Here is a 20,251-nt window from a genome sequence, read left to right as displayed (position 1 = left end):
GCACACCAAAGGCCAAAATTCTGCGATAGTGAAACACAAATTCTGCGAAAGAAAACAAGAAATTCTGCGATAAGAAATGTAAAGTTCTGCAATTTACTAAAAATAGTTTATCAAGTTTGAAACATGTATATTATAAATTCAACGTTTGTACTTTATAGAAATATTTATATTGATCAATTTTGGTGGTTGCAGAAGTCGAAACAAAAAATTGTTTGATTTATGATATGCAAATCTTTACAAATTTTAAATAAGCTAAAATGTTATTTTGTCTCTGGAAGTATGCTTATCTTTGGTTTTTTTAAAAAAAGTAATAAATTTGTTGTTTATTACTATATTTGTAAAGAATAGGAGATTAATTTTGATTATATTTTGCTTGCGTTAAAGCATTGATTTTTTTTTGTTTAAAGAAAAATTGTAGAATCGCGTGTTACAAACAAGGACAAGTAAAAATATTCTTTTAGAATATTCGGTTTGTTCCATTTTTCGGTCATTGATAATATGCGTCCGTAATTTTAGCAGCAAACTGGAAACTTCGTATGATTTGAATTAATACTTAAAAGAGATATCGAAGAGCCGTTTTAGTAACGGTAAGATTTATTTATCGATATATACCAAGAATTAAGTAACTTTATTGAAAATATTGTGTTTTGATAAGAATTGTTAATTATCGTCGAAGATTTCAACACTAAAAATCACGGAAGAACATGCAACGAAACTTTTATACTAGAACGAAGATCTGCCTAATTATGCTACCTTAATCGACGCAAAGAAGAACGGTTAAAATATCCTGAGGATTTGAGAGAGAGACAATTCAATTATTCAATCGACGACGACTGAACCACGTTAAAATAGGAAAGGCGCTGCAGTTTTGACGACACGAGCTAATAAGAAGACGTCTCGGGAGCCTAGCAGGAGGACAACCCAGCAGCCCGGTCCGCGAGAAGGACCGACTCGACGGCGCAAACTAAGAAGGAGGCGGCCCACGAGCCGAGCAGTAGAACAGCCCAGCAGTCCGGTACGAGAGGAGGACTGAGTCAATGACCTACCAGCTATCCAGAGCAGGAGAGCCAGCTACACGCGGATCGTCGCAGAGTCCTGGTCATCGAGGAAGTCAATACGTCTGTAGAGGCTATAACTGTCACTGAGGTCGGTTTTTTTTCCAGTCCCCGTCCAGTCGTCGATTTGGAACGTTTCCCGTTTGTTGAATTTCACGAACATTATTTTTTTTATAAAAACATTGATTTCCGCCTGAAAGACTTACCAGCGTCATAATTTAAATCCAAATCTGAATCTCTTGTTCTATAATTATTAGAATAACTAAACTAATTAATTTAAATTAACTCTCGGGATCCCAAGACTATTGAATAGTAAATATCTGTTTGGAATTCTTTCAGGGCATTAAATTTTATATAAACGTTAGTCTCTGATGTAGTAATGTTTCACCAACACTCAGTGGTCCACGCTCACCGAGTGCTTTCAATCCTGGCTTAATACATAATTTTTACTTAATTTGAACTTACCACAACTTAACTTTCAACAGAAACATATAGAATTATTGAATCGTTTACATGATATAAAACAAATTGTTGATATATTTACACTACACTAACTTTGAATGAGTTTTTTTTGTTTTGTTTTGAATTGGATAAACTTGTTACATACATACACAAAGAATTCCAAGCATTCTAGAATAAGTTAATAGTCTAGTAGGATAAAAATGTGATCAATGTATGTATAATAATAATTGTACCCTGCAACGGCTCTGCCGCACTCACATTAGGTCTAAAATACACCTACTTTAGTTACAGACGCAATTTTACTTTTATTTACGACACATAAACTAGTTACATTGATTTACCTTGATAATTTTAGCTGTTTGAACCAAGAACATCTAATTCATTTTTTTTTTTAAACTGACGGAACTCGACGGTTGTGAAAATTTGTTAAAGAAACATAATCAATTTTTTTTAGCTTCACACACCCGTTGGTACGTCAATATACAACTTAAGTAGACTAACTAAAGGGAATTATATTATTTCTATACACGTGAAATTCCTACCTAATGTAAGGCACTAAACAAATGTTGAAATACAGCATTTATCATATTCTTGTGTACAAAAGTTCAAACAACTGAGCATTTGTGAACTATCTATTCTTTATAAAGACTGGTATTGAAATGCAACATGTTGAGCATCTTAATATTTTCTGGTAACAGATTAAGTCTGTTGTCTGAAAGAATGTCCTTATAAAATGAAAAACTTCTTTCACAATCAATACTGTTGGTAGGTATGCATAAATAAGCCTTTGCTATACCTGCCAGAACTGGACACCTGCCCTTTATGCTGTCCCAAAACTGAAATGGGTCTACATCTAAACAATCTGAGTCTTTTAAGATTCCAATGTAAGTAGCAAACTCTACTTCACCACAAGATGCTAGAAGTGACAATACACTAACATAATTGTTAAAATTGTGTGACAGCAGAATAGCTTTATTAGGAGAAAATATTCTCACATATTTCAAAAAATTCCAACCTGGTTGACCCTGTGCTGACTGATATTTAGCCAGTTTTTCCAACGAGCTAACAAAAATAATTTTGAATAGCTGATTTACAGAAACTGAACTTTCAGCAGGCACTTCGTTGAAGTAATGGGAGTGGTCTGTTTTCGACTGAAGTTCAAGGTAAGCCTTCATATCTACTAGGGTGTCATACACTTCTGTTGCCTTGGGACTATGACTTTCAAACTCTGTCAGAAGTTGAACAATTTTCTGACAAATTTCAGCAATGAACTTCAAACAAGCTGATAGTTTCTTCTGGTTGACATCATTTTGCACAACATCAACAACATGTGACAAAACATTAGATGGAACACTTGTATGTTGCAGTTCTTCCTCCAGAAATGACTTATAGACTTCAAGTGTAATTTTATCGTGGTACATTACTGCCTGAAACCATGAGTTCCAACGAACAATAACTGGAATAACATGTGCTTTCACTTCCAGACCTCTATCTCTCAGGTAGTTCATGAACCTTGCTTTCCTGGCTGATGCATTACAAAATAACATTTTCATTGCACTCACAAATCATCAACGTCTTTGAATGTCTTTCTCCAAACATCACCAACCAATGACAGGATATGTGCAATACAAGTAATGTGGATGCAGTGAGAAAAAACTCCATTCAGTGTATCTTTATATGCCTTCAGCAATAAGCTGCATTATCAGTAACAAACCCTAAAACATTATTGTAGTCAATATTATAATTCGACACTGCTTTTATAATGCTTTGAGCCACAGTAAAACTATTGGTTTTTTCCAACATGACTGTATCCACAAGAAATGGTTGAAGTTTACCTTCATGTACATTCAAAGGTATGAAAATAATGTTCAAAACATACCGCATTTCAACATCAGTTGTTTCGTCAGTCACAATAGCTATTTGTTTCCCTTCCAATCCCGACATCAACTTCCCTTGGTACTCCGCATGCAAAGCAGGAAGGTGCTCTTTATGCAGCTGTGAGTGACTTGGAATAGAGCCACTATTTACAACATCCTTGTTCAAAAATGAACGAAACTCACTGTTGTCAAGTTTTGTCAGTGGTAAGTTAGCACTGACGCACGCTTTCACGAGATCTTGGGACACAATTTTTCTTTCAGCAGAAAAACTTTCTTTTTTGAAGGAAGTACCGATCGTTGTTTTCTTGGAGGTTCCTGCCAAACGTGAGGTATGTTGCACCAACCTGGCTATATGTTTTTGAGAATTTAAATGATCCTTAATCATGGAGAGCCGTTTATGGTCCAATAACACATTGCAAATGGAGCAAAAACGTTTACCACCATCACTGTGTAACACACCTGGAAATTCCGTAGCTCTATCTACCGCAGACTTGTTTCCCACATGCAATTTTCCCCCGCTGCCTTCTTTAAAAACGTATTTACTCAAAGACATTTTCATTTACTTTAGTGAATCACGATATATATGTATTTATATTTTTTAATATGCTGTGTGGCCGACAGCTTGCGCCAACGGCCATAAGGTCATTCTTTCATATTCAAAGCCTTGTATCGATCGATTAGTCTATTGATGCGCACATATTTCCATCGACTGTGACTACAGTCGTTTCATAAACGCCAGTAGGATCGCTCGCTCAATGTGCTGCTCATCTAATAATCTTATCATTGGATTCTCTACAAACGAAATTTATTTTGCTGTACGTAAGTGATAATATTTTGATAATTTGTATTTTTAACGGCATTGCCGCAGTCATTATATGAAAACGTATGTTTTATACAATGTTTGGAAATTATTCACTCTGCCCATAATAAGTAAGATATTATTTGGGAGAACATAACCCTTGCACGCATTATTACTGCACTCAAAATGGACAAAACAGGTACAGCAAAATCGGTGAATCTGAGATGATTCTGGGATTATGCGGGACTCTTGTAATTCTGCGAAATATTCCGCGATCGCAGAATTGCAGAAAATTCCTAACCCTAGTTATGAGTGACATTTCCCCTCTCACAAACCAAACAAAATATTTCCTATCACTAGGGCCACGATTATATGGTGAATCGCGAAATCGCGAAATTTTCCGCGAATTTATATGGAAAATGCAAAAAAAGTGATTTTTAACAAAAACCGCTAAATAACACCGAAATTACACAATACAAGTCTCTTATATTTTAATGTGAAAAGCTTGATAGTCAAGAATTTCCCGGGTCCTGGTTGATAAGCTGGAAGAATTTCCTGCCTTGCATTTCTTCATGCTTCCTCTAATCAGCTTTAGGGCGCCGTCTGGTCAGCGTGTGTGTTAGTGTAGGGGGATGATAAGATTGACGCTCAATGGTAGTTCTAGCGCGGTAAAACCTCTAAGTGCAAGGCTCTGAACTGGCGCACAGTCATCTCGTTCCCTTCAGATAACTGTGAAATTTGAGCGGAGACTGTAACATTATATGGCGGAAAAATAAAGATAAAGGTGTAATGCATTTCCCTCTGATACTTCCAAGAAATTTGTAACGGGTTTTTTACACCCAAAACTTTGAAAACATGCCTTTTAGCCATTATATCTCCTCTAAATCCTCTTGATCCGATATCAAAGAACCAGTTGGGCATTAACAAATTCTTAAATGCTTTTCGTAAACAGACTCCAGTCGGATATCAAGTGTAGTTTGAAAATCGCGTAGGTTTTTTGTGGCTGTGCGCGGCACACGACTGTAGTTGCCATGCGTCACGCGCCGAGAATGTTGTCAGACAGGAAGGGCGAGTATAGTTAATGTGCGGTAAAAATGTATACTTTTACGGCCCTGCTAAATTTTTCTATTAAAGAAATTTTGAAGTTTCAGTGATTTTCCAGCAGAAATAATGTTGTGTAACTAACAAACAAATTGAATCAAAACAATTAACGGTAAATGGCTGTCGCGGGAGCCCTTAAATTTTTTTTCAATTTACCAGAAATGGACTACACAAACCTGGCTTTCGTCGCACACAGTTTGAGAAAGGGGAGGAAGGATGTTGACAGTTTCACATGCCGTTGAAGTAGGAGGGGGAGAGAGACACAATGGTTTGTATGCCTGGGAGGGATGAACCTTGAAGTCTGGGCAAGGGAAGGAGAGGTAAGCCGTATGGCATCATGCATCCGCCGCCTGTGCTGCCGCCAGCCTGTCTGGACGATATTCCCGCGCTCCCACTTACGTTGCACAAGCTACTGCTGCCGTATTTTTAAGCGGAATGTCCGATTTTTTTTCTCTTCTTATACGAACATTAATACGATTATTATAAACCCACACAAAATATATGCTGCGTGTTAAATAATGGCTTTTTATAAGCTTTTATTGTGAGTTTTACCATTTTTTCCCCAATTATTTTTTTTTGGTGCCAAATTATCAGATTTTTTGATGGTACCTGAGCATGTATGGTACTTTTTAAGAGAAAATGTTTAACCAGAACATTAAAATGTTGATTACATGTGATTCTAAACAACACAATAGGCCCAACTGCTATTTTTTATGTTACAATCGTGAAATATATTGTGTAAGTACCATGAATAGCTTAAAAACCGCATATTTTTTTAAATGACGAAATAACAACAAAATGTGTGGTTTTAAATGACGAAATCAGGTTAAAAATAAAACCATATAATCTTGGCTGTACCTATCACTCCAAATTAGTTTGGTATAAGGTGCCAATAAAGGCCATAAATTTGTAAAATTTTAATGCTAAACCAGTAAATTTAGGGAGAAAAAATATTTTTTTCTGTGTGAAGAAGGTAACAATAACACGAGACTTTAAAAGTTACTCTCTCGTTTGGTAATCAGAGTAGTTTCATTCCAATCAATGAAGGATTTAAATATTATTTAAATAAAATTTAATTAATCACATTTATTAATCACAGACTAAAAAAAGACATGAACAGTGGGAGTATACGAAGCTACGGAAAATCAAAGTATGAGGAACTTAGTTCAAGGACTAATTTTTCTGTGTGAGAAAATTCAAAAACTTAAAAAGATTATTATTACAGCAGAATACAGTAAAAGTGTCATTTAAAGTGGTTGTTCTAGAACATAAACACCCACGTTATTGGCTAAATGTGTTTTACTAAGAAGAGAACCGGTTAAATTGTTAAACATAGATGTAGAACCGTCTGTACATTGGTACGGATAAGAAAACACAAAACAGGTAACTCAAAGGCTAAAAGTAGGACATTTACGACCAATTTACAAAAAAATAAGATGATTCCCACCTTCCCACTAAAAAAAAGGACAACTAGAAGATTTGACTTTGACACCAAAGGGAAAGGAAATTTATTTCTCAACAGACTCATTATGCACAACTGGACACTTTAGTGATAACTTTACAGTGAAACCTCAGTAATAAAAACCCTGTCAATACAAAACTCTAATTAATAAATAGTGTTTTCACAATCCCTAGAAATTATATATAATTTACAGATTTAAGTAATTTGTTTAATACAAAAGTATGTGTATTATGTAGGTGTATTACAAAGTTGTTACTGTTCCAAGGGTAAACAATTACATGTAGTAAAGGAAGGTTAAAACAAATATCCCAGAATAATGTAAAGAAACAATGTGAAGTTTCATTTTAAAACATACTGATGCCATTACTTTGGTTCATTGTAGGTTGGGGGAAAAGCATGGAAATTTTATTCTTTCAAAATGATGGTAGTATGTTATTTGTACGTAATTTCTAGACCTTTGCTTCATTCTTCTATCTTTCATCCTTTTAACTGTGATAAAGTATAAAATATTTTTTGAGACACAGGTGTAGCCATCCCAAAATTGTACTTTACAATCCCTAAAAAAGTAACATTTTGTATGGTATAAACAATTTTGTGCAAGTTTTAAATTAAATTGAATTTTTTATTTATAAGTTATATAAATTTTGTGATTTATTTTTTTAATAGTTTGGTTACTAAAAACCTCATGATTGCAAAGTGACAAAATTATGGTCCCTTCAGGTTTGTATTATTGAAGTTTGACTGTACTGTCTATCTGTGGTGTCAAAAACCAGTGGTCTGGCTCCAAGCAGATGTTTTGTACCTGATCGCTTGGCGATTAGAGTTTTGGGACAAGTTGTAAGTATCAACCAGCAGTTCAAACTTTCTTTTACATGGTTTATTTCGGTGTTCAGGAAACTTTTTTGACCAGTTGTTTCAGTTTAGCAGACCTTATATTATTTATTATAAATTTAAGCATTTTAATGAATTTGTTTCACCAGCAAGGTTCATTTAGAGAAACTGTAAAAATTTTTGCATGTTCAAATTAAGGCCCTTTTTTATATTTAGGGAAGGTTCTGTATACAACATTGTATTCACATATTTGGCATTTTTACTATTTAGTAGCAGAGTTATAAGCAAAATACTTTTTTTTCTTCAAAGTTAAAAGTATTTCCAGCAACCGACTGTTATTGGATTGTTCATTTTGTTTCAAATTATTTTGAGTCACATTAAAATAATTTAATACAACCAAGCACATTTCATTTGCAAATAAATATATAGATACACACTTATTTTTTTCATTCAGTCAGTCCCTTGACATGACACTCGGGAGAAAAAAAGATGGTTGTCTTTCTTCTTTTAATATTTTTTTTAGTAAAACGTGTGGAACAATTTTCATGTAGGGGTTTCCCTGAGCATCTGTTCCGCTTTGCAGGGTTGGGTCTACAAAACTTGCTGCAAGGAGACAAAACTCAGGGATGTAGACAAGGGGGAGTGGGTCAGTGGGGTCCGGGCCCCTCCCTTCTAGGGTTAAAAAAAATAGCTAAGATAGAATGACACAATTACATAAGGTTACATAGATATTATTTTGGAAGAATTTTTTTTTATCCTTGGTTACAATAAGACTGCATATCCTTTACATTATAATGGAATTATAGTCCAACATGCCTCTCATACACATAACAGCAGTAATTGTATTTCCATGTAGTCTATATTTAATTCTGGTTTGCACGTGTGTTTCTGTAAGCATTTCTTTCATACAAACTTGATATCAGTGTTTCATGTATTTAATTATATGTATTTATGACTTGTTTTAATGAATTATACAAATCATTGACTTAAGAACAAAGCATTAAAACACTTAAATAAAATGCTAAGTTTTCTTTTCTTGGGCCAAATCATTGCTTGAATTTCTGTCTGTAAACGTTGGAGTTTTAAAATTTCCACTACTCTCCAGGATTTAAGGGTGACAATCAATTTTCTTTTAAAATTCAATTTAAATCAAATTTACTCATAGAATATGATATAATAGTTAAACCGAGCCCCCTCCTTCACTAACTCCTGGCTGCAGTCGTGCAAAACTGCTCACTCACTCATGAGCTTCTCGTCACGAGTCCTGCGGCGCGCCTGCTGGTACGTGGCGTTGAACGTGTCCGTGATGAGCAGCGAGGGGCGCTGCACCTTCTCCAGCTCGCAGCCATTGAGGTGGCGCTCCTTCTTGTGGTTGAAGTCCATGGCGTAGATTATGTCCTCCTCCCCAACCTTCACTATCTTCCAGATGGTGCCACCGATCATGTGGCCTGCCGGGAGCGGGTTGATGGTCAGCCCAAAGCCCTTGCCTGTTGCACAACAAGGTTTTCATATGAGTTTTACAATGCACGGTTACGCACGTGTGGGCTCTCGACAATCACATGCTGCAATATCCCAGTACCATTAACACTTTAACTGGGGTCCGTGATATTATCATTAGGGACAATATTATATGGTGAATTGCAATAAAACCGAACTAACTCCGAAAAGAATGTCAATACACTATAACACCAAAATGCATTTTAATATACCATAAAGCAACTAAAATCATGAAATCAGGCATAATTTTTAATCAAAACTTAATTTAAAACACATAAGCATAATTTTTTTAATATAGTAAATTCAATTAAAGTAACTTATTTAGCATGAAGATTGTATAACAATTCATTACTAACTAGATTCAAAACTTTTTTTACTTTTATCTTGCAACTGTTATAAGTAACTTATTTTTACATTACAGGGTTGGTTCATTTTTCAAACATACAAATACTTGCCAATTTATTTTAATTGTTCCGAGTAGTGTTACGAATGCTTATTACAAATGTTAGGAATGCTTCTTACAAATTGACTGTAAAAGTGCATGATGTATCAGTCAAAATGAAACTGTTTTAGTAAAATAAGTATAATGAAACATTGAAGTGAATTGTGAATAAACAAAATTAATAAAAAAATTTAAAAAATAACACCGAAACCTCCTGTTTTAAAAACGAAACTGACATAAAAATAAAACAATAAAATCTTGTCACTAATTATCATGTATACTGTCGTGTATTAGTCTGTTTGCAGAATGTTGAATAAATTGTCAGCATACACCATTATCAAGCCATGATACCTATATTCTCACAGAACTATTGAAATATATTTTATGTATTTTTGTACATTATGTATTGTTTCATGGTTCTTTTCAGTTTTGATAAATTTTTTTTTGTCAATAATGTTTTTTAACAGAATAATTTTTTGATCTTAAGTCCCATACTACATATTGCATTTATTGGTTACTCAACTGAATACGACATTAAAAAATTGTTCTAGGATATTTAATGTTAATTCATATGTGTCTGCCTCTCGAATAAATCTATAGAATGATATATGGTCATCGAAAAGAGTAAAATTGGCTAATACTGTTTTAGATTAATAGTTCACTAATTTTTCAGTTACAACCCTATGTAAAATCATTTAACGGCTCAGTGATCCAAAACTTCAATTTATGTGCACTTAAATTATATAGCAGTAATTGAAACTTTTATTTTTTGACTGTGCAGAATGTTATTTATTACATACAGAATCCATGCTGGTTCTATAGTAGGGAGAAGATTATATGGTGAATTGCAATAAAACCGAACTAACACCATAACACAAGTCACTACAACACATAACACCGAAATGCAAGTTAATATACACCATTTAGCACCGAAATGTAACTAAAATAATGAAATCAACAACACTTAATACAAACTAAAAAAATATCTTTTACTGTTGTAAATTCATTGGATGTAATTATTAAGCAAGAATTTTGTACCAAAATGAGTAAACTAAATGGAATGGAAAAATTAATATGCTGTTGTTTGATCTTGCATCTCTTAATAGTTACATATTTTTTTACATTAAACATGTAGGCACATTTCTCAAACACTCAAAAATTTGCAGATTTAGTTTTATTATTCTGAGTAGTTCTGTACTAGACATGCTTATTACAAATTATTTAATTGTATATTTGTCAGTAAAATAAGACTATTTTGTTGAAATAAGTATAAAGTGCATGCAAATTAGATATATACCTTGGTACCTTTAAGGTTTTATTTTGTATTTTTTTTATCCAAGTGTGACAAGACTCATATTTAATTTTTTTTTTTAATTCTGTGCACAGCGACCGGACGCACTCCACAATCCCCATGCTGTGCTAGCAGCGCCTCAGTGTTTCTCTCGCCCTCATGCACGTTCCGACGTGTAATTTCTCCCGTCAAAGCACCGGCGCATTCGAACGCCCCACTCCCGTCAGCGCCAGAGCATGACCAGCGTAGCATGTCAGTCAGCGCCAGCATTCACACCGATCCCCGGCTCCCACCGTTGTTTCGCTGTGCTTCTGAGATCTCCCTCCCCCCAGCACCCCCCCTCCAATGGATTCCTACCACGTCCAGGCTGGCTCCCAGCGCGCTGCCCTCGTGCGCGATCTCTCCGCCACCTGTAGAACTAAATTTAAGCCTTTATTAATTCCTATTCTTCCTGCCACGGAGCGCCTCCTACCAGACCCTCGTCCCCCGTGCGGTATGCTTTACTGCCATGTGTCTGGGTTCTCGTGCATCATCTTACTAAAGCTCTCCTCTAGTCCGTATCCAGTTTTGGCCCCAAATTTCCCGGGCTCTCACCCGAGCCTACAGATCCATCATACACATGCACACAGATAAGTAACGACGAAATGTGGAACTACTGTTTGGATCTTCAAATCTACTAAAATCCTTTCTGACTCTAAGAAAAATTAATTCAACATTGAGAAGATGCTTCAAAATAGACAATTCTAAATCCAACTATTGAACATAGATATTTTTGTTAAATTATTTTTATTATTATTATTATTAGAATTTCTATAAGATTTTTTATTTCCAAACTATATATATGTTATGTAGTATTGGCCAGCCATTTTTCCTTTAACAGATCTCATTAATAAAGCATTTGTTCTTTTATTGTCATTTAAATTATTCTTTGCTCTTACTTAATAATGTAAGATCTATTTTCAAACATTAACTCAATTGTGCTCTTGATAACCAAAATGCACGAATCTGTTCGTGACCTCTGATGACCATAACTATTCCAATTAAATGTGTTGCTCAGAAACCAGATCCACTAATTTGTTATTTTGCTTCGGCATTTCACAATCCACTCCTACACTCAACCAGTGTCGTGTGTGTGCCCTCCAGTGCTTCACCTCTGAGTTGTTTCTTTTACTTAGTATGTTTCCAGTTTTCTTTTGTTATCTAATGAGGACATTGAAGGAACACTGAGGAGGTTACATAATATGTATTTCAGTTTCATATTTGTTAAATAATAAACCATTTTTAAGAATACACTTGTAACCCTAATGTTGGTCAGGACTGGGTTTGAGACTCAAGTTTTGAAGTAACACATGAAAACAAGTTTTTTCACTCGAGTGTAAAATTGCTTAAACAGTAATAATGGATTGAGTCAATTATTTGACACCAACAGTTCTTCAACTGAAAACTGATGTTTCAAACTACTTTATTTTACTGGGATAAAATATTTCCCTCAATATTTGAAAAAAACTTTGAGTTTTACTTGAAACTCAGTTTCATAACAATAAATAACCTATATTTAACAACCACCATGAATTTATGAAAACATTAATACACGAAAACGTAGACTTTACAACCACTTAAGTTTACGACAACTTCAACTTCCAGAGGCGAGCACAAGAGGTGAACAAGCAATTTAGTATATGCTCTAAAGCCAAGGGAGAGCACTGGGTGGATCGATAAGTTACACTACTAAATAACGACACCAAGGTTCAGGCTGCTGAAAAAGAAAGCGGAGCTTTCAGCAATAACAGAGACTGAAATCCTTAAAAATTTAATATGAGACAATTATCTCTCATCGTCACATCGGCATCACAATCCATTATCAGGATCCTTAAAAACTTAATGATCTTTTACAAAATAATCAAATAGAAGGTTCATGGCCGGGAGTGGGGAGGGATAAGAAAAAATTATTTATACTCACATCTCATATCATGGTCTCTTAACAAGTTTAGCATTTTGTATATCTTTTCTTGGCTTAACAAACAAAGTTTTCTTTTTGGTCGTCGAATGTAACAGTCCGGAGCAATTTAATTGGGTACACGTTTTACTTAGGTAGATTTGTTCTTCACTTATCTGTCACCTGCTGGTGGTAAGAGAATGGCGAATGAGGTCATCCCTCCGAAGTGAGGATAGACCATTGGGAAAGCGGAGTTTTCTGCAATAACAGAGACCAAAATCTGAAGATGACACGTAGAGGATGTCACGAGATTCATGCCGCGTGCTGGAGTTATGTGCAGGTATTACAAGCACCCCACTGCAAACAGAAATTGTACTGGTCAGTAGGGGGAGGTTAAAGAGAAATTAAAAGTCTCACTCAACCTTCAGTGGGGTAATACAGAGATCACAGCATCTTGTGACATTGAACACTCGTGAAATCCGCGGATGAGACATGAGCTGCCCGAGCTAATTTAAACACTACCCTTTTGTAAGAGTTCTAATACCGAAACACAAGGGAAACACTACCTATATCACCAGGACTATATCCTGTATGTTAGTCATCTGCTCTTAATCAAAAGTCATTATGGAATTATGGCAGAGTAGCGTGGGCAGATGATGACCGAAACGAAAGCAGAACAGCGACTCCTTGCTAAGGACCGGAGATCCATGTAAGTAAAAGGTGCGCTAGGTGCTGAGAGACAATAGGAAGGAGAAATGACCTTCTGATTGGCCGGGATATTTGGGCGGGTGTGCGCTCAAAAATAATTTTAAAAATCTCTGTGACATACAGTTTGCCTACATTTAGGGGCAACTGGGTCAGGCATGTGGCATGCTCAGGCGCAAGTATTTTTACTTTACCTGAGCTACACACAATTTAAATACATAATCTGGATCACCTTACAACTTTGGTAAAAATAACTTTAAATAATTTTATGCATCCTGCAAACAATATATCTGTTCACATTCCTTGAAACTACTTCTTTCTTTTGATGGCCATTGATTTACGATTTAAAAAAAGGTCTTAATCTCTCAAAAATGCAGGGAAGGCAAAACGAATGAAAGTTCACAGCTGTATCATAAATGTTTTAAAGCATACATGGTGTTAGCGGTGAATTTTATGCACAAAAACCAACTTGTAACATTCTTCCGCAACAGTAGATACCGCGGGGCATATCTGGACTAGAAGACGGTAGCCATTGAATAGGGAATGGGCATTGGCAATGCTGCCACGTTAGCCCACCGCACACGGTACATTATTTTCTACTAGTTTGCTTACTAGAATGCTTACTGGTTTCTGTACTGTGTAGGCTACAAGCTGAAACACTAGGTTGGCTACAAGTTTCCGCTGCACACGATTCTAGCTGCATTACTAGTTTTGTTAAGAGAATATTCTCCACAACGAGTCTGTAAAAGCGACGAAAAATTGCCTCAGTTACACTTATTATTGCTTTAGATGCAGAAAGGAATAAAGAGAAAAAAGAGCTTTGTGGCCAAGGAAACGGTTGTTGCGACGAAGGAAATTTGTGGTTATGGATCTGCGTTTGTATGTATGTATGTGTGTGTGTGTGTGTGTGTATACATACAGAGTAATTATAAAGTCCGTGAAACATTTCAAAAAATCGGTACAGTGAAATGGCTAAGAATTATGCAACAAATTATATACCACGTGAAAGAAAAACTCTCAAAGTTTTTTTTTCACTAGTTATAAATGTTCTATGTGTCCACCTTGCATCAAACAACACACATCTAATCGATAGTCCAATTCTGCCCATACCCGACCCAGAATATCAGGAGTGATGGTAAGAGCAGCTGCTACGATGCGGTGTCTCAATTCGTCAAGGTTCTGTGGTAGATGTGGAACATAAACACTATCCTTGATGTATCCCCACAAGAAAAAATCGCCAGGTGTCAAGTACGGTGATCGTGGTGGCCACGGGAGTAGCACTTGGTCTGCGGCCACCCCACGGCCCATCCAGCAATGTGGCAACATCTCATTCTGATAATCTCATACCACAGTGTGGTAATGAGGTGGAGCACAATATTGTTGGAAGATGAAGTCCCTGCTATCAGCTTCAAGTTGTGGCATACGACACAATTGCAGCATGTCGAGGTAGGTGATACCAGTGACAGTTCTCTCAGCAAAGAAGAAGGGGCCATAAACTGTCTTGTTTGACATGGCACAGAACACCTTAACTTTTGGTGAATCTCGGACGTGTTCGAGAGTTGCATGTGGATTCTCTGTCCCCCATATGCGTGTGTTGTGTCGGTTGACTCTTCCTGAGAGATGAAAAGTGGCTTCGTCACTGAAGATTAATTTGCTTGCAAAGTCATCGTCTTCAAGACGGTTCTGCATGGCAATGCAGAACTACAGTCGGAGCAATTTGTCATCGTGGCTGCAATTTGTACGGCTTCACTCTTAATCGCTTACGAAGAATTTTCCACACTGTTAGCTGAGGGATGTTCAATTCTGCACTAGCCCGATAACCGATAAGTTGATTTCTTGGGACTCCGCGCCATCGTGTCCCGTACACAATCCACTGTCTGTTGTGACACGCCTGGCCGACCCGACCGTTTTGCGTCGCACAAACAGCCGTCTTCCTTGAATTTCTTGTACCACTTCATTATGCTTTTGTAAACTGGTGGTGTTTTGTTAAACTTGCCACGGAAAGCTCTTTGGACACTCACTACCGATTCGCTACGGGCGTATTTAAGTACACAAAAGGCTTTCTCTGCCTGGTTCGCAGCCATTCTCAGCAACTACATGCACTAGCGCCCCTGTCGGTTGGTTTTTAAAATAGCTTTTTGGCGCTACATTAAAAAAAACTTTGAGAGTGGTTCTTTCACGCGGTATTTAATTTGTTACGTTATTCTTTTCCATTTCACTGTACCGATTTTATGAAATGTTTCACGGACTTTATAATTATCCTGTATATATAAATATTTTAGCACCTTCCGAAATGATAATTTGCTGAAAAATGTTTGTTGCAGCCCTGAGGATCCAACTTCTTTCTCAAACTTCACACGGATGGGCGAAGCTGTGATGGATGAGCTTATCACACTCTTGATAGTGAAAAAGGATACAGTTATGAGAGAAGCTATTTCTCCACGATTTAGGTTTGCAGCAATGCTTAGATTACTTGCAGTGAGGGTCTTATTTTAATTTCCCTCAATGTAATAAACTAACTGTTTCGCTACCATTTTGTATGAGTCATCCAGTACTGAACTAAAGTTGAAGCAGATGCCTCTGCTTACAGCCGCAGCACAGCGCTCCTACCACCTTTTCCCCTCTTCCCCCACCCTGCCGCCTCCTTCCCTCCCTTATTTTCCCCACACCTGCCTTCTCCTTCTCTGCCCGCCGCTACACCAGCGCTCCTGGTGTCGTAGTTTCAGTGCTATATAAGCCTGTGTTTTTTAGCTCTCGTCGCTGTCTTCACTCAATAGGAGCTGTTGACAGTCCATCGGGCATCGTTATGGTCTTTCTCCGCGGCATTCGGCGAAGCTATGTTTAAATTCTACTTAACATTCTTGTTCGTGCGTCGTTACCGCGTCACTCGGTATACTAGATATGGCCAGTCATATTAGTTACGTTCAGTTTGTGCATCCCTGTTTGTCTATTTTTCCATGATTAATTTTGCTTCGTCGAGTGTCTTGCTACCTTGTTCATACAAATTATTTTTCAATGGCTTACCCCGTTTTCACGTATAAGATTGTGTGGGACTCAAGCGATGGCCAGCGACGCTTCACGTCAAGCCACATTTACACTTGCTAGATGATTAAGAGCCCTCTGCTCAGCCTAGCGGTCCGCTGTTTGTCGCTGTTAGCATTTTCTGTCAACTTGTTCTTCTATGCCCAATGTCTTATGAATATTTATTAAATTGCGACGCGTCGCCTATGCTTAACAGTTGTGTAGGCTCTTGCCCGCTAGCCATGTACTCCGCCCATAAATGCGTATATAGTCTTTAAGTACTGTTAGCTAAAACATATCAAGCTTGTATTTGTTCAAAACTTTATACGGAAGTTATTTTGTTGCAACATAACGTTTTATAATTACCGTATAAGAGCTTATAACAGTATTTGTCACACAGTTTATCTTAAAGTAATTTGTAAGAATTTGTTATTGTTATGTTAAAGCTGTTAAAAATTGTTTATAATAAAAGTCTATTTTTCCTAGTAAATACTTATCAGACTCCGCAATACTTAGGTACTATAACCTATTTGATTTCTTATAGTGACATGTCTACTGGAGTTAGGCCGTGTGTCTAGTGCCTACGCCTGGCTTCAAAGTAATTAACATATACTACAGTTAAATAATTGTCTCATTGAGAAGCATTGTCGTTGGAAACAAATACATATAATTCCAATCATTGCAACCAATATAAGTTAATATTTGAGGTTCAATAATAATGATAATTCACATATTTATTTGCGTTTCACCATTTGCTATTACTTTGTTTTAATTAAACAGAATGTTTCCACACCCAGTGGTCCAGCTCTCCTTACACTGAGCTTAGTTTGTGGATGAATAATTTGAAGTTATTTTAACATTATATTCCTTTGTTTGAATCTTACATTATGAATTATATTGAAAAATCATCTCAGAGCTGATCAAGCACAAGTAACCGTTTAAATCAACCGTAGCTACATTAGAATACTTATTGAAAGCGATGAGTGGTAAAATTAGTGATCTTTTATGTAAAAGAACACTAAAATAATGTATTGTGGTAAGGTGTTCACGGAAGTTTATTGAGTAAACGCATGATTTACAGTTTCAGATAGTTGATTATTTTATATAGTTCCAGAGATTCTGGCACACACTTTACAAAACTGTTGTGCTATTATGATAACTGATAACTTATATGGTACAGTCTTACCACATTCATTATAGAACCCACACCTAGCACATTATATTGTTAGAAAGTTTAGCTACATATTTCACTTTTGGTACATCAAACTCAAATATGCGAAATTGTTGACTGACACCACTATGCTCCTAAGACCCTCAATTATAACACTGTAGCAAGTATTTTTTATTCCCTGCTAAGTTATGTATGGTAAAAATAATATTTCTATGTGTCTGCAAAACTATGAATCGAGGTTTCAAGTTTAAGTTTACAGGAGTCCAACACTGTAGCAAGTATTTTTTATTCCCTGCTAAGTTATGTATGGTAAAAATAATATTTCTATGTGTCTGCAAAACTATGAATCGAGGTTTCAAGTTTAAGTTTACAGGAGTCCTTAATTAGTAAAAAAATTCTTCCAAAAAAACAATGGTAACTGAATATATATCATACAGGCACTAAATGTTATGATGAGCTGTCACCAGTACCTTTCATGGGCACGCTCTGGTTGTATTTCAGTTGCGTGATCTTGTCAAATGCTGCATCAACATCATCCAACGTGAACAGGTCAAAATCCTCCATGTTATGTCGAGACTTGAAAAAAAATTAAGGTTTTACACATTATTTTATGCAAAAGTGGAAAGTGAACATGTACCATTTTAAAGCACATACCATATTTACCTCTATGAATTATATCCACGACAGACAGAAATTGTTGGTACAAAATGCACGGAGTGCATAATTTCTGCGCCTTCTCTAGAGTCAGAGTGGGTTTTGAGTGCAATATGGCGGACAACACATAAGTCCGAAAAAATAAGTGCGTACACAAAAAAAAAAGACACAAACATTATTTGTAAAATCACTTTACATAAGTTCAGATCATGAGAACAGTGCATATAATATGTTATGAACAAAATGTGAACTGAACAACAAAATCAAAATATTTAATTAAAGATGTAGTTCATCATTTTACAAATGAAAAAAATAAACAAATGAGAAATTTAATTGATTTAATTTAATTTAAATGAGAAATTTAATTAGTTTCAGCAGGCCATTTGAGATTTCTAAAGTATCTTGTTTCCCCCATCCTTTATCAATTGCTTATAGTGATAATGTTTCACATATAAAACCTAAAGCTTTAAACAGTACACCCTGAAGATTGCACTTTTCTCGGGTCATGTTCCAGTTGTTGAAGCGACAGTAGTTGTGCACGTAACAAGCAGTCGCTAAACATTCGTGTTTTCTTTCTAGTTTTCGGGACACAAGCAGTGATGTCCACTGGAAAACAGTATCAGTTGATCACTGCTCAGTGTTGCAACCGAAATATTTCAAAAACATTCTTTTCACAGTTTCCTTTAGTGATTTTAAGCTTTTGTTCACTTATAAAAATACAGGAACATCACTCACAGGACTAGAGAAGCAACATATATGTCCCTCAGGTAAGACATTTCGCTCCACTTAAATGCCTGTCCATCTCATCCAGACAGGAACATGAACATTTCTATCTTAGGACCAGAAAAACATTTTGTCTGCAATTATTTCTGAGTACAATAATATTTTATTGGAATATATAGTGGGGTGAGTCCTACAACTAGGTAACTGTTCCAAGGAAAATGCAAATTAATGGTTTTTTTTTATAAGGAATTATGTCCCTAATTTTTGTAAGGAATTAATTGTAAGGAATTGTGTCCCTATTGTATTACAAACATTTATGAATTTTAAGATGTAACATGTGACACTAGTCTACTGGAAGTTTTATGCACATTAAAAATATTTGCCAATTTTGTAGTTACCTGGTTGTAGTACTCACCGCACGAGATGATAAAATGTAAAAAATCAAACCACACGTCATAAATAAAACAAATTAAAGGGGCTTTTTTTTCCATTTCACCAAATATGCAACTTCTGGGCATAACTGAATGATCCAAAATCATGTAATGAAGCTCATGGAACCAATAGATGATTAAACTCAAAATCATTCCAAAAATATTTTAAAATTAATCAAGTATTAAGCAACTATGCCATATCAATTGATTATATGACAAATATATTTGCATTATTATTTTTTTAATAATGAGATTCATGTGTTTGAAAACACGACTAAATGGATTTACTCAGTGTTAGTCACTTGCACTGCCGCCGGTGAGATCTCCCAATTCAATCACAGGCCTCAGCAACTATATTCAAGCGTGATGGTAAGGAATGGCAGTGAAGGTACAGTATACCTCGGGGCACTGCATTTTCATACCCATCTTCATCTGCCTCCAAATGGTCACAAAATTAATATTCAGCCCTTCCTTAATTTGATGCACAACTCCTTAGCGATTGGTTTGAAAGCCAACTTCAGTGCGAGGGGTTCAGGGTTTAAATCCCAGGTAGGTATGGATGTCAGGGATTCTTAACAGACAGATAAGATTATGTTAAGTTTGTCAGCCAAACAGCATTAAATTCCAAATAAAATAAAAATTTAATCACACTTTATCACTTTGTAATTCACACTGATCCTATTTTCAGCAACAAATATGTTCTAATATTTCATTGGCTCGTTTCTCAATTTATAGGAGAAATCAGCTAACAAATCAACAAATAAACAAGATAAATGAACACATCAACTACTCT

The 20,251-nt window shown here is 35.9% G+C and overlaps 1 protein-coding gene across 3 annotated transcripts in view; it reads right to left on the bottom strand.

The window, feature by feature from the left end:
* The window catches only part of LOC134531048 (probable cleavage and polyadenylation specificity factor subunit 2), a 96,866-nt gene that overhangs the window by 69,258 nt on the left and 7,357 nt on the right, over window positions 1-20,251 (bottom strand). For all 3 annotated transcript variants that reach the window (XM_063366554.1, XM_063366553.1, XM_063366551.1), the window contains exons 4-5: window positions 18,121-18,226; window positions 8,829-9,074 (exon numbers count right to left, since the gene is read on the bottom strand). In XM_063366554.1, the coding sequence (XP_063222624.1) occupies window positions 8,829-9,074; window positions 18,121-18,226 (352 nt within the window). The remainder of the gene's footprint in view (window positions 1-8,828; window positions 9,075-18,120; window positions 18,227-20,251) is intronic.

This window comes from Bacillus rossius, chromosome 3 (genome assembly GCF_032445375.1).
Source record: "Bacillus rossius redtenbacheri isolate Brsri chromosome 3, Brsri_v3, whole genome shotgun sequence".
In the NCBI taxonomy this organism is placed as follows: Eukaryota; Metazoa; Arthropoda; class Insecta; order Phasmatodea; family Bacillidae; genus Bacillus; species Bacillus rossius.
This window is presented reverse-complemented; position numbering and strand designations above follow the sequence as displayed.